General features: G+C 43.8%; 1 protein-coding gene across 2 annotated transcripts in view; it reads right to left on the bottom strand.

Annotated features, from left to right (window-relative positions):
- The window catches only part of MXI1 (MAX interactor 1, dimerization protein), a 55,934-nt gene that overhangs the window by 10,103 nt on the left and 18,559 nt on the right, over positions 1 to 27,272 (bottom strand). For both annotated transcript variants that reach the window (XM_042019292.1, XM_042019293.1), the window contains exon 3: positions 18,684 to 18,713. In XM_042019292.1, the coding sequence (XP_041875226.1) occupies positions 18,684 to 18,713 (30 nt within the window). The remainder of the gene's footprint in view (positions 1 to 18,683; positions 18,714 to 27,272) is intronic.

Below are 27,272 nucleotides of genomic sequence, written 5' to 3'. Positions count from 1 at the left end.
TCCAGCGGCAGTTCAAAATGCTGAATTCTTAATTTTGTATGTTGAAAGAAGGGAGCATCTGAGGGAAGAGAAAAGCATTTCCCAGATATTTTTGTACTATGCCTCCAGGTCTATAGGGCTTGAATTCAACAGTGGATTTAAGCATGTGCTCAACATTAGGAATATGCTCAAGTTCCACTGAGGCTAAATCAGACACTTGATCTCTGGGAGATTTAAAAAAAAATAGAACCAAAACAAAAGAAGCACCAAAAGAACCAGAAGAAGGAAAATCCTAACATGGAGAAGGACATTATCATATGTCTCCTCTTCCCTCTAAGCCTTTTCAAAGTTGAATCTAATTTAACCCTGAAATTGGAAACCACCAACTTTGTTTGGATTTCAGAGCCTAACAGATTGCCTAAAAAATTCAGGAGGGATCACTGGTTAAAGAAAGCAATTCCTGGAGAAATGCATGTGACCCCACATCAATAATTCACTGTATGAGAAAGATTTTGAGAAAAAAGTAATGAGAAACACATGCAAAAACCACAGGGCAGGGAAAATACGGTTTCCTTCTAAAAGCAATTCACAGGTCAGAGGCTGCTTATCTCCAACAGCCATCACACGACGAGACGTTTTTTCCTTACTCTTGTCCCTGACCCCCAGCCCAGCCCTTTCTGCGAGGTATGTGCTCCCTGCTCTACTGAGCGCTTGTCTCCAGTGAGGGAAGAGGTTTTTGCAAGCACCTGTCTGCGGGCTGGAGGCGGCAGGAGCGGGCTGAGCCCCCGCTGCCTGTGCTGCAGCTCGTTATGCAACAGCCGCGAGCCCTCCGGCCACGCAGTGATGCTGCGGCGGCGCCCGGCCAGCCTGCAATAAACACACTCACACCCGCTCAGCCCGACTCCACAGGGCACCACCGACACGTGCTTCAGAAGGAAATCTGACTCACAAATACACAGCTAAAAGCTAATATTCTCCACCTGAGCTGTGAAATCACTCACAACAAGCCCCGCTTTTGGATTTTAAATCTGGTCTCTTCTCATGATTATTTTCCTGCGTTTGCTCCCAGTTGGAAGAGGAGACTTGCTCATCTGACTGTTTCCAGTCAATTTCTACCGATGGCTCCCTGGCATGTAGGAGTATTTGTATTCCAAATGCTAATAAAATGTGCCATGAAAATTAATTGAAAAAATCATTCATCTATTTAGATTTTTAAATGTAAAGAGCTACCATTTAAAATAAACAAAGAAATGAAAATTTAAGACCGGCAATAAAAAGACCTGACAACATACTATAAATAGGAATTTAAAGGAACAAAAAAGTTCTATGGGCAACATTTTCAGCCTCATCTTAACCATGTCAGGTCTGTCTGCAAAAGTTAGAGATGAACATGCACTCAACTGAATTCTCAAGTCAAGGGCAAAGGAAAAACAAACCACAAATGATGAGATCTATGACCTAACAATGGTAAGAACAATAATAGAAATATTAAAAACACCCCAACCCCAAGGCAATGCAGTTTTTCAAAGTCACATAAATCCTGGTGACAAGCCTGGTGACAAGCCATGTACCAGGCAGATAAGGGGTGGCACACTGCATAAGAAAACAGCAATGTACTGATGTACTTCTCAACTACAGTGTTTTGTCCAAAGGCCACCTCAGCAACAAAACCAAAACTAGGTACACTGGGAAAGAGAGCATCTTACCAAACAACTGAAACACTTAGGAAAAAATGGCCAGTTTTGGGGCACACAAACCCTTCTCCCCATCTGTAACAGAAGCTGCAAGCCTTAAGGTAAGCATAAAGCAAGGGTTTCACCTGAAAATGTACTGCCCACACTCTCCACTGTACACTTTGAAGGAGGCCGTCAACAAACCCTGCCCTGAGCCCTGCGTGGCCTTGCACTGCAGCGTGAGCATATGGCCAAGTGCACCTTACAGACACACAGAAATTACCTCTACTCCCAACTCTTCTAGATGGGGAGACTCATCACTGATGTCAACTTTGGAAGAGCTTCAGGTTCTTGGCAAACAGAAGCTGCAAGACCAACAAACCTTGTGCCAAGTGATGTGTTGCCACCACTGGTCCATTCCAATGTGGATCTTTCCAGCCTACTACTGCAGTCTGGAGAAAGACAGGCTCTCTCCACATCACACAGCTGTCAAAATCTCTGCGTTTCCTGGGATCCTTCTGAGTATAAAACTGAGCATTGCTGAGAGGGCTCTCCTGTTATGATTTTGAAGGCAAATTAATTACTTCAAGGTTTTCAAAAATCAAAAAGCCAAAGAGAGGGATGGAGGGAGGGAAAATCAGGCAGCCTCCAATCCTTTGGTGAAATATAGGGGAACTGGCTGAAAGATTTGGATTTCCTGCAGGACAGGTGTCTCCTGGGCTGCAGTCTGGAGTGGTAACTGACAGTTTTAGCTGTATCTGTGGCTGTATATGTGGCTGATCAGTCTGTCCACACTGTGCAGATGTTAAGTGCAAATCACACTGTTCAGTGGGTGCAGGGTGGCCTACATACGTTTTGAGTTACATGGACACATGAGAGAGCATCCACTTCCACAATTCAAAGTCACAGCACTGCAGACACAGCTGTGAACAGGACACTTCTGAAAACTTGGCAGTCCCACCCTCATCTTAGAGGGCACTTCAGGGAGCAGGATTGCTCTCATCTCACACTGAGTCTATCACCTTCCAGTTCACTCTGTTCTCTGACAGCACTGTTTGCTCTGCTCTGCTATCACTAGCTGCCATCCTTCAGCCTGTCTAGGCTTTGTCTCTGTCCTCTCCTCTGACGGTCTCCTGGACTGGAAGCTCTTTGGAACAAGTATACAGTTGCCAAATGCATAGACATTGAAACAGGTTCCCGTGACTGCACTCAGAATTCCGAAATCAAGCAGATCCCAAATAATGATACTAAAGCAACACTAGGATTCTGAAGCTGAAGTGATGTATCCGGAACTAATTTTATTCACAACACAACTTCTGGGCCTTTGGATCCTATTTGTTGCACATCTTGAGGTTTTCTGCTTTCAACTATATGGCTAGAAGACAGAAGCTTCATTTAAATGAATAAAAAAATTATTTAAATAAAGAGACTATCTGTAATCTCATGACTTCCAAACCTAGGCAAGACAATGTCAAAAACTTTTGAATACTGGTGCTCACAGTAATAAAAATTATGCCATTTTGGAAGGTGCCTCCTCCAGAGTGAACTCACAGTTGCTCGGTAACATGACTGCTCATCCTTTGATCTTCAAAGGCACCGATGAGACAGGGCTGCTTCAACTCAGTAGAAAAAGATCAAATGCAACAGCCTGGGCTTCACAATGAGAAGGTGACGAGAGCAGCATAGGTGGCCATCTGCCCAGCAGAGGAATGGAGTCAATCAATGCCTGGCATTTTCTCTCACTCCTTCATTTTCATACAGATCTAGCACCGACCTCAGTGCTTGTCTGCCACTTTCTCTTCCCTCCTCCCAGCTCATCTATGCCATTCCTCGCAAGCAATATTAAAAGATGTCAAATAGCAACAGATGCTTTGGAGCAGATTTCCCCCTGGACTTAAATATTGAGGATCTCCTATTAATGATCTTGGTCATTTTAATGACCAGTATTTTAATCCCTGGTGAATATAATTAACTCCATTTTACTGTAGCACAAAAGACAATGTTACCAGCTAAACCCCTTTTAGGCTCAGCTGTGCTCACAACAACATGCTAAATCCTACAGCCACCGCAGGCCACAAATTCTCTGCATCACATTCTCCTTCTGACTTAAAAACACAGCCCAGGTGCTGCAGGTACAGCCACACGTACGTATCTCCTGCACAAGATCATTTGCCAGCAACTTTTCAGTTGTGCTGCCAACCATGCTGGTATTGCAATTTCCTGCCCCGGCTGTAGGATACGGCTACAATCCTGCATTTGACTATCAGGGAACATGCAAAGTAAGCTGTAAACATCAACATGCAGCCTAGGCTGGTTAATTACAAAGCCCAGTCTAATAAAAACTCCATCTTTGTTAAAAGGTGGTTAAAAATAGACCTGCTCTTTAAATAGCCAGCGGTGTCCTGTGCCCTGGTTCTCACTAATACCACTGTAATTATCCTTCTAGGGATACACAGTGTGCTCACAGCCGCCAAGTCAGTGCAGCATCCTCCTGCATGCTGCCAACACGCCTGCAAAGCAGCTGTGCCATTCATCAGAAACCTGCCTCCTTGCAGAGGAGGCACTAACCTGCTTTGCTGCAACCTACAGATTTTCAGCCTTACTGCTAGAATTAGGCCACCAGCAAAGATAGCCAAGATTTTCCAAACTCTCCAGCTATTCTTGATTATTCTGTTCAGAGGTTTCCTGGCTAAGCACCATGCCTTTGAAATGACGTTTGGGCTCCTGCAAGGCTTCTGCAGTCAGACACTGAGAAGCAGAGATGCTCTCACTCCATAATTCTTAATGGCCTCTAGAACTGCCAGGCCATGGGAAAGTTCTTCAGCTCAGTCCTACTGCCACCAGGTCCTTCCAGCCTCTCTGGAAGAAATCGAAGATGGTACACACCAGAAAACAGATGAATTAGCAAGGATCTGCAGAGACCCTTGAAGGGCCCATGCCTGCACTTGAGCCTGGCAGAACCCGAGGTAGCAGACAGCTTCCCAGCAGGCAGCTGGAGAGTAGCCAGGGACTGGTCTGCCTACAGTGGAAAAGCTACCCATGGTCCCCAGGGTGTCATAACAATAAAAGTACACACAAACAGCCTCTGTTTCTTTGCAATACTACTGAAAGAGACCTTGGACTTTGGTGCCCTCCAAATACAGTCAGGTTTCAAACTTGTACTTTCATTAAGCAGCTTAAAAAAGCAAGCATTTGCTTTATAAGACAGACATCTGTACATCACTGAAAGACTAAAGGATGCTACTAACTTGTTATTTGGGAAAACATATTTCCTGTTTTTAAAATCCTGAGTGGGAAATTTGTCAATATCAAGGAGAGATTCTGATCTGGTACTAGAAGTTATTTTTGTCATTAACATAATTTTTAAAATTACTCAGGTAAGTTATAGTTACTAAGAATTTTTCCATCCCATACATCTATTTTTCTGAAGCTCACCTCATGGAAGAAAATTCCTAACAAAAATATATTCTAAGAATGTGACCATTTGGCATACTTGTTTACACAAAATCTTTTATGCCAAAAGGAAAGCATGTGCTCTTCATCTAATATCTCTTCACACTGTCAGAAATATTTAAGGAGTCATCAAATATCTACTGCACCTTTCAGGTCTAGAGGGCATACATCTGGAACAAAGGAAGCAGTGCATGTAATTTCACCTTGTAAAATAATTTTAAATTTAACCTCAAACTTCCCAGGGAAAATGAATTACCAGTGAAGGTCACTCTTAGATGTATGTTCGGAAAAAAAGCACTAGGAAGAAGAACTTAAGAGATCCTAGCAGTACTTTCCCTACTGGATATGGATTTTTGCACAGAAAAACCAGCAATACTGTATTTCAAGAGGCTAGGAGTAAGCCAACATTAAGTGACAAACGGTTTTAACTCAAGTTACCTACACATATTACTCAGGAGGGGAGCCTGAACAGAGCATAGATTCCAGCACACTGACAGCAGGTCATGTGAGCCATGTCCTGATCTCACACATACAGAGGTACCAGGAAAAGAAAGTATTTTTGAAAGGAAGCACCAGAGAGTGTGAAAACACACCTTGCCTCTGTTTAGCTGGTATGATGTGCTAATACAAACTCTTTCTCAATACAGTTCTTCCAAATAGGAGCCAAGTTTATTGCCTAGAAAATTAAAACAATATAAACTTCAGGGGGGAAAAAACAACACAAACCCCCTGCCTTGCCCTTTCCCTTTAACTTGGCACCTTCCTTATATTCTCTTTCTCTCCTGTAGGAGCGTGTGAAGGCCAAGAGATGTAAGACGGCTCAAACCTCAAACAAGGAAAAAGCATGGAGCTGGTTACTTGGAAATAATTTCCCTGAGCTGGAAGCAAGACAAAATGTATCTGTAACACATGAAAATTGCTCCATTTCTTTCAGCTCCACTACAAAACTTCTAGTGCTTTCAACAGGGCTCAAAAAATCATTATATTAAGCACAGTACACTCTACCTAGTGAGTTTTTGATCAGCTGAAGACCATTATGACCCTGAAGACCCTGTCTGGGTCTTCAATGCCACAAATGGATACAAATTTGATTCCCCCAAACCAAGAACAGCTGTAGTTGAGTAAACTAACATTTGTAGGAGGATTAGCTGCCTTACGCTTGCTGACCCTGTATTCTCCCAGTAGGAAAAGGGTTAGGACCCCACTTGGAACAAACCAGGCACAGAAAGGTTCATGGCTTGTTTTGGAGAGAAAAATAATTTAAAAAGACAAAGAAAAAGAGAGGGGAGCTGGAACACCTACTCCTCTGGTTTGGTGGAAACTGGTTTCCATTTGCTCAGCTGTCAGAGCACTATTAAGAAAATAACCACACGACCTTACAAAAATACCTGCAGCAGCACCACTTTATAATCACAGTCACACCCTCCTTCCTTGCGTTTTTGTAGTGCTTATGTCACTCTCAGGGCCTCATGAATTTAGGCAAGATTCACTACTGCTTCACCATCAGATATTTTCTATGTTGCATCCCATCCTGGGATGACTCTTTGTTGGTTTCAAAGAACACTACTGTTAAAAATCATAGCTAAAAAACAACAAAAAAGGTGATTTTCTCCAAAGACAATTCACCTAGAGAGAGTTTGTGGTGGATTTCCTCAGCATGGGAGCCAAACTGCAAACCAGAAGGACGAAGTTTTTGACTTTCCTAGTGCTGTGCTAGCCAGGAGCTGGCAGAGCTTGCAGGCACTTACAGAAAGAGCAAAGCAGTAAACTGGAGACAACATTTCCACAAGCATGAAAGGGTTATGCAGCAGGCAAGACCTTTAAGTGAGAATCAGGAGACCTGTCCACAGACAGCTTGCATGACCCCAGGTAAATCCCTCGAGGAACTGAAGCACACACCACTCATCCACAAAATGGAGCTAATCCTAATTCCTTCATGGAGTACTGCACAGCTATATCTGCTCTTGGTTTCCAGGCACTCATGTAGCTCAGCAATGACAAAGGTGTGGGAAGAGCCAGGAGATTAGGATTCTTTGGGAAGCCAATTCATCCAGCTTTCTCTGGTACTTAATAAGGCTCAGAGTACAACATGGCCACATTTCCCAAAAGGGATCTGTAACTCCTCATTGCTCTGTATATGCAGCAAAAATCTATCTGAGGTCTTCTCTTACCTCTGTCCCAAGAAATTCTCAAGACAGAATTTCAAACGGAGTTTAGTCATAACCAGGAAGACAAGATGAAGGCTGTATTGTTGACACTGCAATCAAGCAGTCATAAAACTTTTTATTTCTTTAAAATCTTTAGTTTCTGATGTCCTACCGTTAATCCCATGTGGCCAAAAGATGATGGTTTAGGTCCCATAAAAAAAACATACACCACAGTAGCTCAGATATCACATGACTTAAAAAAACCAAATAAACACCTACATAAGATGCTTCTTTTTCTTTCTGTTTTTAAAATACATAGGTTACATTGGCTCATACACTGGTTCTCTGTGGAGGGGTCATGGTTTAACACAGCTTGAGTTTTAGTTAAGGAGGGCTCCACTTGACTCTGGGTGCTGGGATGCCCCGAGTATCACCAGAATTGCAGGGAAGATTACAAGAGTTGGCAAGATGAATCATATTTTTCACTTTAAATAACAGAACAATTAAAAAAAAAAATCTCATTTGAAATGGAAAAAAAAAAAAAATCCTTTAAGAACCTCATGCAATTTGCTTTCCCTGGATGGCTGAGGGAAAGCACAAGCCAGCGCTGTCTGCACAGACCTGGGAGCCCGACTGGAGGGCTTATGGGAGTCCCCTGCTGTGTACCACATCTTTCCACTCTGACTGCTGCTGATCATTCCAGTGTGCCCAACACAGTCCAAATTCCTTCCCATTCCACTCTTTCCCCACCACATGTACTCTTCTCAGAGATCTTTCCAACACACAACTCAAAGACACTCCTGACTCCAGAGAGCCTTCACACATTTTCCTGAAGGATATGACACTGGATACAAGATTTTGCTTCTCCTCTCCTTTTGCAATCCCTTCACTGAAATGTATCCCCATATGTGCTTTTCCAGTGAACACCAAGCCTGTAAGCTGCTTTTCCAAGCCAAGAAAAGTTTAAAAGAGGTCACACCACAGAGAACAGGCTCTGCGCAGTACCTAAGAGGGTCACATTATGTAGAATACCCATGGGAGACAAAGTGTTCCCATATAGTTTCCCGCCTTTTTTGGCATAGAAGTTGCTCTTTAGGTTAGGTGAAGTGGGAAACGCATGCACTGGAAAAACAAAAGATCAGTGGGTTTTTTCCCCACATTTGCCTATCTCAGTCAGAACTCCTCAGCATAGTTTGAGGGTCTAACAGAGTGATTCTTGCTATGAAAGTTGACTGCTATATTCAGCATTTGGGACTCTCTCCTTCACACTCACAGAGGCACTCAGCTTTGGAAGACTTTTTTTCTTCCCTAGAACAATGCTGAAATAATTTTCTTCTTAGTCAGACGTTAGACAAAACTTTATAGCAGTAACCACAGTTAATCAGGGCAATAGGCTGCACTGCTTCCCTGTGCAATCCTGCTGTCAAATGCTTTTAAGGCCATGCTAGATTGGCACCTGCCAGAAAAGCTTTTGATCGAGCTTCTCCTACCTTGGGGTGAGGGGTCCAAACGAGCACTGCAGGTCCCTCTCAGCCCCATCTCTGACAGCTTCAGAAAAATTTAGAAACCACAGAAATCCGAAGAACAGAGTTTCTTGCTCTCCTTTAGGTACAGGGCCTGAGCCAGCTGCAGGGGCAGTGTGCCAAATCTGTGGAAACCTCTCTGAGGTTTGACCTGGGTGACAGAGCAGAAGATCTGCTCCAGAGTGGCAGTTGCAGCTGGCAAAGGGCATTAATGCTATGCGTGTGGGAGCAGGCGGGCAAAGTAAAAGGGAGGATTTTGAGGCATCTGCAAGGCACTGTTTCCATTAGCAGAATGGAGACAGCTCCCTGCAGTGCACATTGGCAAGGAAAGGACAGGAGCAAAGCAAATAACAGGAGGGGTTGCAGGGAGGAGAAACCCCCCCACCCCAAACTGCTGAAACCGGTTACACCCCAGCAAGCCTCACTGTGTGCAGTTACACAGCTGCAAACTTGGAAAAGGGCAGACAGCTCTGAGGAGCGCCAGGATCCACTCTATGAGAAACACTGGAAACAAACACAGATCAAAGGGAAACACCAAACTGTATACACAGCTGGGGCTGTCTTCCCCTGTTAAAAAGAGAAGGGCACGTAGATTTTAACTGCAAGCTCTTTGTGTGTGCTTGCACGTAACTGTGCATCTGGGCAAACACGCGTACTCGCCCCACACTTGGCCTCCTGACATTACCGGAGTGTAGCTAATGAATGGTATTTTCTGAGCTGTATGGAAGATTCCCACACAGCTGGGCAAAATCTGACTGGGCAACCCACAACTCAAGCCACCCCAGGGAACAAGGCCAAATAGGTGGACGTAAAAGACATGGGAGATACAAAGCAACCTCTGTTTTAGCCTCTGATGTCTACAATAAACCTGCTGCACCGCTCCTCCTTTTAGAATGACTCATTTGAACAATTTCACTGAGTTTCCAGAAGCAGCAGAACAATTCCCATCTAAGGGCTGGGCTTTGGCCACGTGGAATTAGAATGAATTACCCCAACTGTTCAGCAGGTTGCATCTTGAAGTAGCATTGTGAAGTCTCTCCTGAGAGGAAAATGTGGAGGACACATTGTCCAGAACTTCCTGGGAGAGCCAAAGGAATCCCTCCTGTACAATCCAGCTCTGAGAGGACAGTGGAGAGGAACACACTGCAGTAGCCCATGGAAATGCTGGCAGCTTCCTGTTGTCACTTCCTGTAACACTCTTGGCTGACCAGGCTCTTCTTCAAGGCTAGTGACAACCACAGTGGGCTCCTCAGGGCTGATCTCACCTCTGAACCTTCCTGTTCTGTTCCTTTTCTTTCCTGGGATGCTCACAGGGAGATCTACCCATACACAAATCAGCAACAAAATCAAGTCTGGCATCAACCACCTTTCCACATATCCCTCCTGATGGTTGTATGGCTTTGCTAGCCTTCACCCACGTGGAAGGGTCCTTACCCTTTTACTACAAACACACTTAATCATGAGAAGAGCAGTGTCTATCAAATGCCCTCCTTTTGTTTCTGCATTATTTGCTGTCCTGGACAGTAAGGAACCCTTGGCACTGCTCCCCAAATGACTCGGCATAACTACAGCACTGTAGAGACAACTAGAGAGGAGCAACATGTGAAGGAGCAAGTATTCATCCGAGAGTCATTAAGAGCTGTGCTTCTAAATGATTCAGATGCTTTTAGATATTCCACCCTGGCTCAGCAACCAGACAACTCAGAGACAGCAGCCTGCACTTGACTCTGTAAGCATGATTAAATTTTGTGCAGCTGTTTACTACCTACCACGATAAAAACCGCACCCTTACCATAGGAACTGCTATCAGCCCAGACCATGTGTGAACCCGCTGATACCATGCACGGAGTCTGCTTCTATGAAAGTAACACTGCATTTCAAACTCACATCCTGTTTCCACTGGTGGCTTCATGAATAAGCTTTTCTGTACCAATCCTCCTTCTTTCCCTCAGCCCCTCCTGTGCAGAAACCCTTGTACAGACAGTTACAAGATCACTCTGGAACTGCTACATCCCCTTTCCTGCCTCACCTTTTGTGAGCTGAACATGCTCATTTGCAAAATTTCCCATTCACAGCAATCTGTTCTTCAGCCTGAGTCTTATAAGGGACTCAACTCCCGGGGAAAAAAAAAGAAAGAGAAAAAAGCATCCATCCTTCGCAAAAGCTTTTCATTTTTCCTTAAATAAGTCATGTTTCTCTATGAATGTACTCTCAAAGGTAAATAATTAACAGGCAAGAGGGACAAAATCTTATTACACAGCTAATGGGAAGTGATGCTCAGGCAGCAATGTACCCATAAAGTGTAGCTTCAAAAGACAGCCCCTAGGCTTTCTTAGCGGAACATGGGGCTGAAAACCTGACTCATGCAAGGATTCCTCTGCATTCCTCCAGACTCAGACAAATCCAAAACCTTTACATGAGATTCAGCCTGCCTCTAACAGACTCAAGTCTCTTTCACCTCTGAAAAACAAGATACTCCAATTTTGCACAGGTACTGTAAGGAACAACCACAAAGAGCACTAGGCAGACATGATCTGTGTTTCCACACAAACTTAAACTCCTGAGGACAGAAGGAAAGCTCGTAGATTACACCATCTACTGCTATGTTCTGCCATGGTCCTGACTTAGCCCTGTCCATGTTATCCACTGGTTTCATGTGAAGAGAATTCCTGGCCCTTGGTTGCACATTGCCTATTTAATTGTTTTATGGTTTTCTCATGCACTGTTTGGGAGGAAACCTGTGAGGTCTGTTTGCCCACAGCTATGCAAACTACTCAAGGTGACCAGCATCATTCGCAGCCAGGTAAGAACCACAGCAATTGCAAGATGAAGCCCTTCTCTCCTTTCCCAGACAAGGTTGTGAACACCTGTCACACACTTGCATTTACCATCACAGCACCCAAAACTAGGAGTTAGACCATACTCCCATAGCAGCAAATGTGCCTCCACTTCGTGTCCCTTTTCTCTTTTCTGATGGGAGAAGGTGTCATGCAGCACCTCCTGGCCCTAGCCAACACTGAGGGGACAGAAGGACACTGAGAGGGACACAAGGACTGAGCATGAAGTTTTGAAGGAAAGTGGGATAGGGGAAATTTGTGTGAAGGAGAGAAAAGGCAAGCAACTGACTGGAGATGTGGATCAACAAAGCAAAGGACTAGGTCGATACAAACTTCTCCCTGCTCCTCTTCTTCATCCAGGCACCGGATCTGTCCATGTTTCTGCTTCTGATCCGGCTGAGGTCACACCAGGAGACCTGGGGGCATCTCACTCTTCCCATCCTCCCTTGGAATATAAGGTTAGAGGTTCTCAAAGCTGTGATACTTTGGTAAAAATGGGCCACATACAGAAAAGAGAATGAGAGGTTCTTTCCTTCATTTCCTATCCTGCTTCCTTTGGTTATTACAAGTCTTCACGGGCTAGATTGCTACGTGTACGAGATGTAGATCAACACATACAACTCCAACTTCTGCCCCAAGAGTACAAGGTCCTGAAATTTGCAGCTAACAGGTGATCTTTCTCAAAATTATATTCCTATTACCTCATCTTCCCCACAGCAAAAATTCCCAACTGGCTTTTATCTAGCAATGCTTTTAGGACCACGAGCAATGTTAGTCACTTGAGCAAGAAAAGTTGTTGCATCAGGATTTCTGGCTCTCAGCACCTCAAAGAGCACCCTGGAAAAAAAAAAACAAACCAACAAAACAGACCTGCAAAGTCTCCAGAGATCCATTTAGGAGAGAGATGGTAAGTACAGAGCCATGACATGACTGAAAATGGAGCCAGGAATGCTGAATGCCTGACTTCCTACCTGGGGCCAGAGGTCTAAGCTCACTGATTACAGAAAGCATTTGCCCAGTCTTTGTAATTTTTTGAGGACAGCCATAAATATACAGAACTGGAGAGGGTTCAGCCTGAAAGAAAATTGTGGCAATGCACCCAAGTAGAAATCAGAGGATGCAAGTTTGGGAAGAGTTTCAGGAACCACAGCTGGCAATGATGCACTCCCAATCAGACTGGTGACCTCTGATTTGGTGCAGAGACCTGACTGCAGAGAATGTTTCTCTCGAAGATGGGAGTTTCCTCACAAGTCTCCCTTCTGGGAGGCAGGACGATGAAAGGATTCTCAGCATCAGACCATTATGACAAGGCCAAGCAGATTGTGCTGACAGTTCTTTCTACACCATGGGAGAAAAACACATCAGAAAGCGCCCCTAAACATGTCGTAGTTGAGAAGGGCTTTGTGATAAATATCTGTTTCTGAAAAATGGCTTATAACAGTGATTTTATTGTGCGACATTTTTGAAACAAAACCATTTTTCTTTGTGACAGTTTATCCAAAATAGTAGTATTGTTCTTTTTCCTCTTCCTTCTTCAACAGCTATTGGATTCCTAAGGGAGATGCAGAGATCTGGGAGCAGAAAGGAAGAGAGGAATGCATACATTCTTCACTGCATTGCTTTGAATAAAAAAAATAAATCATATTGAAACTAGAAATTCCTATATGAGCAGTACTAAAGGACTTGCAATAAAATGTGGATCATTTTGTTTCCTTCAAATCTTGGCATGGAGACTAACTGTCCCTTTGTAGCAGCTGTACTCAAGAGTTCAGAATGTTCAGCAGCCCAGCCAATGTGAAACAAAGCCTTTGCAGACTTTCAGTTGTAAGTGAATCAAAACACTGCTTCTGCCCAAGGAGGCACTTTGCATGAGCAAGTGTGGTGGTCGGCCAGAGACCTGCCCCAGCGTTACACCAGTGACTGGTGAGTTCTCAGAGCAATGCAAAGAAATAGCAAAAGGCAAACTGACACTAAATAACACCAGCTGAGCCTGAATGTATCCAGAAAGAAAAGCTCTCTGACAGCCTGACTCCAAAAAGCACCAGCTTCACCCTCTTCAGGTTAAGCAAAAACATGAACAGCACTGTAATAAGTTATCCAGATCTCCTAAAACAGAGGAACATGCTGCAGCTCTGTTGAAAATTGTTAGTCCCAGCTGAAAACGGGAAAATTTTAGCTGAAAGCTGAAATCTGTCATCCAAACAACAGGGCTGAAGACAGCTAACTACCTCCAGCTCTTGTTCCACACTGGCCTTGGAGACAGGAGGGTTTAGCTGCAGTTCCCACAAGGAGCAAGCTGGATCAGTGCATGTTCTGACCTTTGGATGTGTCAAAGAAAGATGCATGCTCAGCTGTGCTGGACACGGTTTGACTGCTGCAGAGAACATCACAGGTTCCAAGTTTTATTAATGAGGAAAACAATATGTACTGTGAACGTTTGCTACATGAAGTTAGCATGAAAACAAAGCCCACTCCAGAGAACAAATGAAATTTACTGCATCAGTTTCTTGTTCCAACTCTCCTGATAAATAGCACTGAACTCAACACCACATTGATTAGTTGGTTCAAGACAAACACTGATCAGATTGCCTTGGCAAGTATATATAGCACTACAAAAGCACAATCATCCTTGTCTATTCAAAGTAGCAAGGATTCACTACACTTTCATTTCCCTTCCCTCTATCTTTCCCAGCCTAGACAGCTTGTCTGCACTGTTTAAAAGCCCTACATTAAATGCTTTTCCTAAGACACACTCAAAGCCCTTGTTCTAAAGAAACAGAACCAAACAGGGCAAATGCTGCAGAGCCTCAGAAGGCCCCCATGTTTCAGTGCAAGCTGACCCAGGTCATGGGTCTCTCCTTGACATTCAGTAGGGTTTTTCCTTTATCTTATGCACTACCTCAGATACGCAACCAAACACAACAGTCAGCTCTGGGTGAGAAACCGCCTTGGAGAGCCACTCTGCAACAAATAGTCTCTCACGTCAAAGAAAGAATGGGTGAGGAACCACTGAAGATGGGGGATTCTGGTAAGAGTCAGGCTAAAAACCACAGTACTCGATCCTTGCTGTGTGCTTGTCTTCTTTGCTTCTGATCTTCTCAAAAGATATCAGAGAGAAAGGATGTTACATCACTTCACTCTGTGCTTTTACATGAAACAAACTCTTAGCAACTTGGTTTAGAAGTTTGTCTCCTTTAGACTACTTCTTTTCTCTTTCTAAATGATGTACTTTTGCAGAGCCACAAATTCTGCAAGATCTTCAGAGATCCTGAGGTCTCCTTCCTTTCCTGGATCTATCTTTTGTTTGAACTGAATTATTGTTACCGTAAGAAAAATACGCCCTAATAACTCATTCTTTACCCAATTACTCAGCTTTGTTTTCCTTCCTTCTGCTGTATTGCAAAGCAATTATCATCAAAACCTAATAGAACAATGTATGATATACAAAAAAATGCTGGTGGTGTTTTCGGCTTTTATTTTTTACATCTTCAATAGCACTACAAAACTCTTTCTTCTTCTGTCAGAAGACATAAGTTTTCTGACAGACACCACCACTGTGTTGGTCTACCAGAACTGCCACTTCACAGAGCAGCAGAAAGCCACCTCAGAGCTGTGTGTCTTCCCTTAATACCACACTGACCACATCCTCCCAACACTGGCATGTGCCTAAAATGTTCACAGACAACAGCTAGCACCACTATGTGTATAACACACAACATTTAACTTCAGCCTGAATTTCATTTGTTATCCTTTTCGAGAAAATATTACACTTGCAAAGTTCATCTTTCAGTCACACACTTTATCTTGTTTTTTTTTCAGAAAATGATCAAGTGTTGCTTACACATCAGGCTTTTTGGTAGGCGTGTTAAAGGACTAAAGAGTATCATTTTAGTTACGTATTGCAGCTGAAGAGAAGAATGCTGGTTTCTTGTTTAAATACAAGCTATGACTCATCCTGAGGAGAGATAAACTGAAACACATACCCATTAAATAAAAAACACAAACAATTTTTCAGTGTGAGCATTAATGACAGATAATAACTATAAATTAACTTTAATCTTTTATAACAAACAAAGTCCCTTATATAAATTTCACTGCAATATTTTCAAATAAAAAAAACCAAATCAAAGCCAAAATAGGAGTCATTTAAATATTACAGCTAATGTTTGGTACCAAATCAAACGGATCCTCAGCAGAACCAGTGGAGTGTTCTGGAGTGAAATATTTTCAAGCAGTAGAGCTTAAAACATTGCTTTAATATTTTAAAATACATTTTTAGTTATTTTTTTACATTAAAGGGGTACACATTAAAACATCATCAGCTCTGCAATATGGAGTCAAAGTTAAATCACATATTCAAAAAAAAGAGCATTTTGTTTTACTAATATTCTCTTGCTACTGCTTGAAAGAAACTCTGTGTAATTGTTGAATCGGTTAAACCAAAATTTAACTGAACATGAAGACTGCTGTTCACAGACAAGAAGGGAAAAAACCAGAGTTAGAGACCTAATAGTGGACAATTTTGAAAATTATAGTGTGTGTCAATAATGGAGATAACAGTGAGATTCAGAAGGAATAATCTCAAATAATAGGGAAAATGAGCACCTGTCAGCCACAAAGCCATTAGTATCAAGGCTTTTATATTTGTAACAGTTAAGTCTGGAGATACTGACAAACTTAACAACACAGCAAATTAAACATGGTGCTGGGGAACATAGGAAGCAATCCCCCTCACTCAGAAAACACACTGTGGAGTTTGAAAATAAATGCTTCCAATATGAAACTCGCTGCCCAAACCATTGGTAATGAACACTGCAAACACAGCAAAGATACCACAGTATCTAGCTGGGTTTGTAGATGTGGTTAGCTGCGGATCAAGCCATGGCATCTGCATCAAGGGACAGACAATCCCAAACCAGGAACATCAGACTTCTGACCAAAGTTCCCAGATACAGGAGTTTGCCTGTACAGAGCACCCAATGTGATCAAACGTGTGCCCTTCCCAGCAGGATGAAAACCAAAGGCTTGTAAAACCATGTCTGAGACAGACCTGGCTGGAATACAGTGCTCTGGAATGGGAAGCCCTGAAGGAAAGACCTTGCTGACAAGGCTGATGGTTAGGAATCTTCAGCCTGGAGCAGGTGGGGACTAAGGAGAATAACTGAGACCGAAGGAGAGGGAGATATTACACCAACTGAGAATGGAAAGACAAATTCTGCAGCAGTCAAACACCTTGCCAACATTCAGGAAAAGGTGACATAAGGGAAGCTCAGGTAATAACACTCTTCTCATGAGTAACACTTCTTGACATGCTAGTCAATAGTCAATCCTTATGGTACTCCCACCTCAGATAATACTACTGTCCTCAGTTAAAGACAGGGAATCAAGGCAGAAACTTCCTCAACTCACACAGACAGCTGGTACCCAGTACATCCCAACCCCATCAGTCCATACGAGTCCTTAGCTGGACAATAAGTATGTAACACTGGCTGCTAAGATCTCACCCACGTGGAGTTTGAAGTTTTGCTGCCTGCCCTCACGCTAGAAGAAGATGATCACATATCCATGAAAACCTGGCCAATGTGATAGGACCAGGCTGGTACAGGGAAAGATGGAGACAGCTCTGCTCTAAAGCTGTACTGAGTGCCAGCAGCATTTGCAGTAACAATTAGATATGCAAATACTCACATTGAAGATTAGTGACGGTTTACTGTTGTCATGGAGAAAAAAGCACCTTCAGTTCTGGGTCAGACCCAAGGACTGCATTTTCCTTCCCTCACTAGTAAATAGAACTGGAGAGAGCACTGGAAAACCCAGAAGCCAACACTCCTCAACACAGTTCAACCTGGGACCAGAGAGGCTAAAGCTCAGGGAGCAACATAACCCAAATAAAAAACCCTCCCTGCATCAACTCAGAGAAACAAGACCATGGTAACTCTGTATATACTCAAAAATACCAGGAGGTAGAAGCATAGGCTGGAAGAAAACACCCACACCATGCAAAGGCCAAGCTGCTTCCAAGCACTGCCAGAGGGAGGCATATGTGGGGGAAACTGAGAGCAACACAATTCATGAGGTACTCAGCTCCAACTCCCTTGAAGCTGCATGGAAAGATCTTGTCTGAAAGAAAATACAAACTTGGCTCAAAGCCTCTGTGTGACTTTGGCCATCCTCAGAGTCCTCCCATCCCTTGTTAAATGACGGGCTGCTAGGAGAGAAGAGGAGGCAATCAGCCTATTTAGACTCAGCTTTCCTTCCCACCCTGGGGGTTTCTTCATAAGAGCAGCTGGCCAGAGCACCGCCTTTGTTAGAGCAGCCACAAAAACCACACCCACCCTCGGTCCCCCTAAAATCCCACAGAAGAGCCAAGATAAATTTATAATGGAAACCCTGACACAACCTTAACCGTAGCATCCTGAATGGAAGGCGATAATCTGATCTGTGTGTGAACTAGCTCCCCTTGTCTCAATGGTATTTATCTTACTTTAACTCCTGTTACAAAAGGGTTGAGTCATATAGTAGAGCCAGCCAAGTAACAAAACTGCAGGGCTTGCTAAAACGTCAGGTTCAAGGATAAACAGGCGCAATCCTAGAACAGGTTACAAGAGTCTCCACAGGAGCACTGGTGGCCAGATCTCGGAGCCTCTGGACAATGGTATTTTCTTCTGTGCTACAGAGATTATTACAGCCCAGTGCAGGGGTGGGGGATCATGGTAACACGTAGTACCCAGTGCCCAAGAAACCTGATACCGTAGCAACCTCATGTATGGAAAGTGCCCCAATCAGATTTCACTGTGTCAGGAGAAGAACAGTATTTACTCTGCATACAAATTAGTCACAAAACTGGGTCACTTCTTGCCTTTTCAGAGAGAGAGAAAAAAAACCCAACCAAAAACAAAGCTTCTTTTTCAGATCGTTTTGTGTCTTCCCCCCAACTTTTAAAACTACGTGATGCAGTGTGGTCACTCACAGCTGTCTAAGCTGATCAAACAGCACCTGCATGGGTAAGGGCAAAGCACATTACACTCACCAGGCTTGCATTTCTTAGAATTCAGCTCATTAGCTACTTACCGGTTTTTTTCTAGTTCGTTGTGCGTAGACCTGGAAGATAAAAAAAAATTTGGATTAGCCACCTTTGACCTCTGAGCACCAAAGTTCAACTGCTGCAAGCTGTACGCATCCCCAGTGGCACATCACAGTGGAAAGCCAACCAACTACATACATTAAAATCTATAACCTCATCCTCCTTGCTGACAAGAAGTTCCCTCCCTCCAGTGCAAAAGCTGGTACCCTTACTGCTAAAGAAAATGTTCCCTAGAGACTTAAATGCACACAAAATCCCAAAGAGAGGTGATGATTAGAACAGGGGACCAGAGTCTGTCACTTCCAGATTCCTTCTGGCTCTGCCACCAACTCAGTACAGGACTGAAGTTATGTTTCTTTGTGCTTTAGTTTCTTCATTCACCCTGTAAAAATACTGGTATCATCTGCTAACACAGGAGCTTGTGGAGCATTAGTTTGTGCACATCAAATACATGGGAACCTTCCCGCAGAACTGGCTCTGTAGGGACAGCCCCAGGAGCCCTTCAGCCATCACATGCCAGACTCAGCCAACTTAGCAGAAGCAGACATGGCCAGCATTTGGGCACAAAATGGGATAGCCAGTACTGCCATGTTTGCAAACATCAGTGGGGATAGCACATTTAGGAAATCTGGAAACCCCTTGGGGATGGGAACAGCACCGCCACAACACCAGCATGCAGTGAAGTGACCCACAAAGTGGCACTGTGACACTCAACAAAGGAGGGGGCTTTGTCTTTATACCTGCCTGCCATGCCAAGCACACTGCCAGCATTCCTTAATTTAGAGCTTTGCAGCTTGAAAATGAAACCAACTAGAAACAAAAGGGAAACAGGCAAGTTCATTCTCCTTGCCTCTGTGATGACAGAATGAGTGGCAAAAAAGAGTTTAAATCCATTCAGGATTTCTAATCTAACCCAGGTAAGGTTGTTGAGGATTATTTAAAAGGATAGCCATTTGTCCAACATTTCTCTTTAACAGAAGGTCACCTTAAAATAAGAGTAAAAAGAACCCAAGAGCTTAATAAAAAGGATCTATTTTCTCTAATTTGGCATCACATTTCTTCCGGAGCTCTGAGAAGATTATCCTCTATCCCCCATCTGGAGAATCCCACAGAGAATTCTACAATTAGGGAACTGAATGGAGGATGTGCTCCAAGGGAAACCCTGTCATAATTAAATGCTTCTCCAAAAAAAGGAAGGAGGAGTGCCTAACAGGTGTTAGAACCTCATTGAAAATGACGAATAAACCGTGGATGTCTGCAAAAAAAACAAGGTAAATGAGTCTTAGCTGATCGTGGCTGAGAGCAGAGGAAAAACAAAAGTTACCATATACCTGTGCAAGCCACCCTGCTCAGCAGGACATGGGATACCCTAAAGGCAAGGCACACTATAGTCAAACTCTTCATGCTGAGGAAACTCCCAAATTCCCTCCCAAAAGTAGTGGATGTCTTCATTCTGGTTCCCAGGAATCAGAAACGTGAACATAATATTTAGTCCAGAAAACCTCCCAAATCAAACCCACATGCCCTCAGAGTCTAAACCAGCAAAATCCATTTGTCCAGGCAACTTGGATCCAAATTAACCCATCAAGACTGAGCTGAGGCCCTTTAAAACCACCACCTGTATGTAGTTTGAAATATGCTTATTGTTCTTATTTACTGTATGTTCCTGCAGGAGACTGTGCACTCTTCTTGGCTATGACATTAGCAGTTAGAAGGCCAAAGATATGCAATGGCTTGAATTCCTGTATTTTATCTAGCCAATTACCAAGGCCAGCACTGAAAGAAGAAAGTTTGGCCCACTGCTGTGAACAAAATTAAAACAGCAGGTTCTCCTTACTCCTCTCACACAGGAGACTCTTTATTACCTATCTGCCTTCTGATGAACAAGACAACTGAGAGAGGTCACAGGCTTTTCACCAAGTCAGGAAATATATGCTGTGGCTTTTAACCACGTCTGTGGCAAAGAAAAAAAGCAACCCCCCAACACCTTCCCACTGAAGCTGAATGCAAATGAAAGAATTTCAGCAGCATTGAATGAATCCTACAGGAAGGCTTCTTCTCTTACCTGTCTATGTTTTGCTTAGCCTCACTGGGGACCATGTGGAAAAGTTTTAATTTTTTATTTCACCTGAATTTAGGAAAAAAGTCCATCACCACTCCCCACCATCACCATTCACTAACTCATATTTTCTGTGACAGTTTCCTTTTGCTTGGACAACACATAAAGGGAAAAAACCCTCTCTCTTCTGTTCATAATTCAATTCATTTTCTATAGCTCCTAATCCAAAGATTAGTTCCTACCCCTCATTTTTGGGCTGCACATGTTACTAAGACTTATTTCGAGTTAAACAAGGACAATGCTGTCAGTGAAGTGGAAAAAAGTGGAGGAACCTCTACTGATATGATTCAGAAAAAGAAGTCTTTTAAATAGGTACAAAACCAAATGTAACTGGATCACTTCAGCTGAGCTGCTCTTATCATCAACTGAGAACTCAGAGACTATCAGCAGACTGAAATCAAGGCCTCATCCTTGTGCACCATCACCAGCTTTTTGATGGGTACAGGATGAACACCACAGCTGTAAACTATTGCCAAAACTCAGGGAACACTCTGGGTTTACAACAGCAAGTAACCAGTGTGCTCAGTGAGATGCTGCTGTGCTGCTGCAGACTGTCAGCCACAGCCTGTGTCACCCAGTGAAACAAGGACACTGCTGTCAAGCATGGACCACAAACCAGGGGAATTCACATCCCTGCTGTCAGATGGACAAGGCAAGCAGAACCTGCAAAGCTGAAACCAGAGCCAGGCAGGTATGGACATGTTCAGAGGGGAAAACAAAAGCCCAAGCACGTGCACTGGCACTGCTCAAAACATCAGCTGCAATTTAAAAGTAGCTCAAGCACAAATTGTCTGCAGGGTCCTCATTTAAAAGTCAGGTTTCTATAGCAGTCAGTTCTTTAACAATCAGTTTAAAACACCCAAACTGATAACTACTCCTAAAAACTGAAAAAATGTTATTAATGAGGAGGATCCTGCTCACTACATTTTGAAAACAGCTTGGAAAAAGATCAAGAATGAGTTTTAGAAGCTTAACATAAAGGAGCCAAGCAAACAACAAAAATAGCAGAGCAGTCCCTGTCAAGATTTTAAGCAACGAAAAGTTGGAAGAGGACACACGTAAGTTTAACCCAATTTACCCCAGATACCTGAAACTGCATACAAAATAGGAAGAAAGAGGGAAGCAGCAATTTTCAGTCATTCTAATTTAAGGCCAGATGCAACAACTTTTTGTGCCAGTTACAGTGATTCTGCCTGCAACCTTGCTATCCAACACAGTAACAAGGTGTTGCTGAAACATTAAACTATGCTGAAGTCCTCCAGCAAAAGAGTATCTGCAAGTAATTTGCCATTTTACCCCGTTTTCTTTATTTAAATAAAATCTCTCCTACCATGGCAGAGGCAGCCAAATTTCACCCAAGCACAGGTAAGGCACCACAACTAACTTCATCAGAGAGGAACAAGCTCTAAACAGCACTGAATTCATTTGTCATTGGGGTTTTTACTGTAATTAAAATCACAAAGCTGCCACATAACATTAAACACAGCTGACCTTTCTGGTTATACACATTTATTATTGATAAATGGGCCAATACATGCACTTGCAGAATATCTGCATTTTGGTTTGGGTTCTCAGTGAGGTAACCATTTTCTATTGGGAGAAACACAGCAGTCGAGAGCCCTTGTTCTATGCAATACACAGATGGCACTTAGACCCAAGGATCCTGTCACCTCTCTTTGATCACCCTCCTGCCTGTATTTGGCATCAGCTCCTGGCTCCAGAGGAGTCCAGGACTCCAACAGCTCCATCTCTACCACAACAGATATACTATTGTCTCAGGAGGTGCTGCTGGCCGTAAGTAAGGGGCCTTTTCCAGTATGTCCTTAATGCCTACACAGACCCAGTGCTTCTCCAAATTCACTCACCCCACTCAGCTTTATCAAGAGTTTAGTATGGAAATAAATATCCCACCATCTTGTGAAAATTAGGGTACAGTTACCTGAATCATATTTAGCAAAACAAGAACATCCAGCTGCAGACCAGGTCAACTGCTTTCTGTATTACTCCAGTCAGGTTCAGCTACTTCTCCTGCTTATGCACCATCACACCACATAAGCACAGGAGCTCACTCTTCTTCATTTTATAGACTCTTCCCACATTCTGAATCTGCTGACACCCATTCACTGGGCCACTAAATTCCCCTTCTTCCGTTCCCCAAGCCAAGAACAACCAACCCTTCTGAAACCTGTGAACTACATTACTGCTCTCTTTTATGCACGTTCTTCCTCAAAAATGACAAAACAAAATCATGGAAAAGAAGGGTGATCAACAGCTTTTTTAGCTTTTAAATCCATCTGTGTCCACAAAACAGAACCTACTGGCTGAAGAACGTTCAGCCCCAGTGTTTTGCCAGGGTTTCAAGTGGATCAAGTAGCCTATGAAGCCAATGCAGAAGCCAGCCTGGGAAGCCCACAAAGAACCTTCACCAGTAGCAGCATGTGAGGCTTCCAGCCCAATGGCAAGACAAATGATGGCTGCACAAGAGTTAACTCTTCCTGCCCAGATAGAGCTGCTCAAGGGCTGTTTTTAAGGGAGATGTGAGCCCACTTTACCCCTAAAAGGGCCAGAAGTCTGGCCCTCAGAGAGCTGCAGCGGAGCCTTGGGAACATAGCAACTTATGGTACTCAACACTGCCATGAGCTCCTACAGTGAGGAGGAGCAGGATGCAGCTGAACAGAAGATGGCACAGCCGGAGCAGGAGTCCTGCTGCCATCCTTATGCCCTTTCCAAGTAGCAGCCTCAAGTCTAACAAGAGCATCACCTCAGTCTTGCATATCAGCAAATCTAACAAAACATTTCCTTCCAAGAAATACCAGAGAAAAAAATTATCTTAAGCCATTACTACCTCATGATCCCCTACACTGTCTGGCCTTGAGGTCCAGAGCAAATTCTTCTCCACAAGGAGCTGAGGTGAGGGGACAGAACAGACTGTTTCACCTTCTCACTGACGTCAATGGAGATGCACCAGATTAACCTGGCCCCAAACTCTGGCTAGTTTTTCTGTCACTCTTAGATGGACACGGTATCAGATTCCTCCTAAGGCTCTGATCAAAGCTGTTTTCCCAGGATCAAGCCAGGCTCTTTCCAAAGTTCACATTCTCCGTCTCCAACAGAGAAGGGAACGCAGCCGTACTAGCATCTGCTCATGTTTGTTCATCTTTGGAAAAGGAGAAACGGCCCCACAGTCTGTTTTCAGCTCAAAGAGCGGAAGAGAGCTCTTCCACGTGGTTCACAACTGTAGAAAGTCACCTACATCTGGGTTTCTACACAGTATTGTGAAAGTCTCCTGCAAGACTCAGTCAAAACAACTTTTAAAAGTGTATTGCATACTTCAAGAAGTAAATATATTTAAAGTCACCTAAAGTATTTACATAGCCCTTCTCAATTTGGTACCTGCTCCCCATAATCATTATTTCTGTTTGCAACATTTCAAAATTAACTCTTCCGTAATACTTTTTATGCAGGAGGACAACACCAATACACAGATTATAAATAATTTCCCCACGGTCACACAAGAAACCTGTGGCAGAGAGCAGGGTACTCAATTTGGGTTCCCTGAACCCCAGGATAAAGTAGCTGTTCTCAGGCATCCCAGAGAGAGCTAACAAGAACACACATGCCATCTGATTCTTGGGTCAAATACCTCTAAAATATCATGTAATTATTGTGAAGTGTAAGCGGAAAAGTGAGAAAAAAGCCCACAGCCAGCAAAAACCCAAACCTAAACCGGCCTTGATGTTTTGCCCACTGTCTGCCAAGTGGGCTAACCCAACTCTGAAACACCACTGCACAAAGTGCCAGAGAATAATCGAAAATAGGTGCCAAAAACAAAGCAATATTAATTTACTGATAAAACTCAAACAACAGAAGTATCATACATAACCCTCAGCTGGGGAAGCAACACTGTTCTGTTGGTGCATGTTCTGCTTTTTCAGCACACGGGAGAAAAGAGTAGCAAGACAGCTCCTCCTTGCTGAGCACCACGAATTTATCCCAGCTCCAGAGCTGAGCTCCCCCAAACTAGACTAACATCCTAATAAGCAGCACAAGGTGGCACTCTGCAGGGAAAGGTTTTCCAAGCCTGGCGAAATAACAGCAGGAATGTTGTTTGCATTCAGTGCTGCAGTCTGGGGCCAGCAAAGAAGTCCCCAGTTGGCTTCCTCCCCACTGTGCAGGCTGGGAGCAAGTGTGCTGGCGTGGGCTCTCTCCTGCACCACCTGAGGCCCTCCATGCTCGTCCCAGCCGCAAGTGCTAGGGGAAAACTGTCCTCATGCAGGGCCCTGCCTGGCCAAGAGGAACTCGGTTTGCTGAACAAGCAGCTATTCAATATTTTGTTTTCTCCTCATTGTTCAATGCATGGCCTCAAGCCAAGCCCTGCTCTGAATACAGAACTGGTGCTTTCCTTACAGGCTTTTCGACAGGCTCACCGAGAGCAGTGGCTGGGCAGTTCACAAGCACATTTATTGTCAAACATCCTCACTTTCCAAACTGGAAGCTAAGAAACAGAGAAATCAGAATTGCATCTTCATGTCCCTCTGAACAGCTCTGTGAAGACCCCCAAGGACCTGGTTTTCTGGGCCACTTTACATGTTCTAAGCACCAATCCTGCTGGTGCCCCCTGTGGCTGCGCACCACCAGCATTTCCACAGCCCAGATACCAGGGTCTTATCTGGGAAAAAATCAGTGTGGGGAATAGACAGTTTGGGGTCTCCCATAACAAGCTGGCCTGAAAGGGACTTGCTGGCTGGACAGTGGGCAGCTGACAGCAGCCAAGAGTGAAGCAAGTTCTCCAATGTGGTATTCATTGCTCCATTTGTCTGCCTTCTAACTTCTGCCACAAGTGAGCTAAAGTCCTACAGAAACCACTTCCTTCTCTTCACAGCACACAGCTAATCATGTCAAAAAGGGCTGGTACACACAGATCAGAGACAAAAGCTGATGTATATTCACTTGGTGAAGTACCTTAGCCATTTCAGTAGAGAAACCCTAGTCCATCTCCCTTGGACATACAGCAGACGATATCTTCGGTAACAATTTAGGACTTGGACAATTCAGGTAGATTCTCACATGTCAGGAAAAAGTGTATTTTTTGCCTTCACCAAGGCAAGATTCCTGTCTGTGATCCATGATGCAAGGGAGTTTGAACTTCTTGTAAACAGATTCCTGCCTTTTTTTTAAATACAATGACAAAACCATGTATTTCATGATCTGGTGAAGAAAAATGTCACCATGGCACCTCCAAGCTCTCCCATGAACAAGGAAGAGCATGACAAAGAATGAGGACAGAAGAATATGAACACTTCTCTATGTGGTCCCTGTCCTTTTCACTTCCAGCAGGATATGACTCTCACTACATGGTCAGGCACTTGGCCCCTTCCAAGGCCACTTCAGAACCAGTATCCCAGTTGCTGGTACCTGCACTGCAGTGGTTCACAGGAAAAGAATAAAGACACAGGAGGCAATTTTCAAATCTACCTAGAAAACTTGGGATCTTAAGTTTCATCTTTTTTCAAGCAGTTACAAGCTCCAAAACATCTATACTGCTTCCAGAAAACAGGATTAGAAAAGTGTGTGCATTACCCCAACGTACAGATGGTGGGAACCATATAGTGTGCAGATGGTAGGACCCATGTAGGCCATCTGACGTGCCCAGATCGTGCAGCCTTTCAGCAGCAGACTCAGGAAATGATCCAAGGGCCCAGCATGCCAGCCCCTTGCCCTATACCGTGCTTCTTCCCACACATAACATTACCCTTTTGAGGAAGATGGTCATTTCCAGAAATAGCCTAGGCAGTGTCCTCTGCAGTGCAGCAGTCTGGGGAACATGTACTTCTCTGCAAACACTCATCTTCTGCCCTCAAGAAACTGCCTTCAGATGCACCAGGGAAAATGAGGCTTTTTGAGTAAACACCACCTGACTGAACCGCACTTTGTTTGAAAAGAAACTGATGGCATTTGTATGGCTGGGGGCCAGGCCAGACTTCCTTCACTTCTATTTAGACTTGTTAGTTATCTCTCATGTTACAACTATACTGCTGCAATACTGTGCCTGGAGATGAAGGCAGAGGGAAACATACTTGAAAACAGGAAAATACATTAATGTTATTGTTAGCTACACATTGTACTAGGGAAACTGAGGCATAAAGACTCCACAGGCTGTAAGAAAATCAGGAAGAGAACCCAGATGTCCTTATGTCTGAGATTGTATTCTGTCAACAGGGACACATTCATCCAGCATTTGGGAGACACACGGAAAAGAAAGGCTGAGAAAAATGAAGAGCTTCGATTTCTTCTGTTCTTACAGTTCTGGCTCACAAGCAGCAACAACTAACATGAAGGCTGCAAGGTGGCTACCTCCCACAGCTCCCAGATGGCCAGGCTGCTTGTTCATGACTTGCTGCACTTTGTAGCCTCACTGTTAAAAGGCAAACTAGAACCAGTGCCATGTTACCTTACC

This window comes from Corvus kubaryi, unplaced genomic scaffold, assembly GCF_017639235.1.
Source record: "Corvus kubaryi isolate FWS band 111438036 unplaced genomic scaffold, C.kubaryi_AGA036_p1.0 138, whole genome shotgun sequence".
Lineage (NCBI taxonomy): Eukaryota > Metazoa > Chordata > Aves > Passeriformes > Corvidae > Corvus > Corvus kubaryi.
The sequence above is the reverse complement of the archived record's forward strand: the minus strand, read 5'-3'. Positions and strand labels throughout refer to the sequence as shown.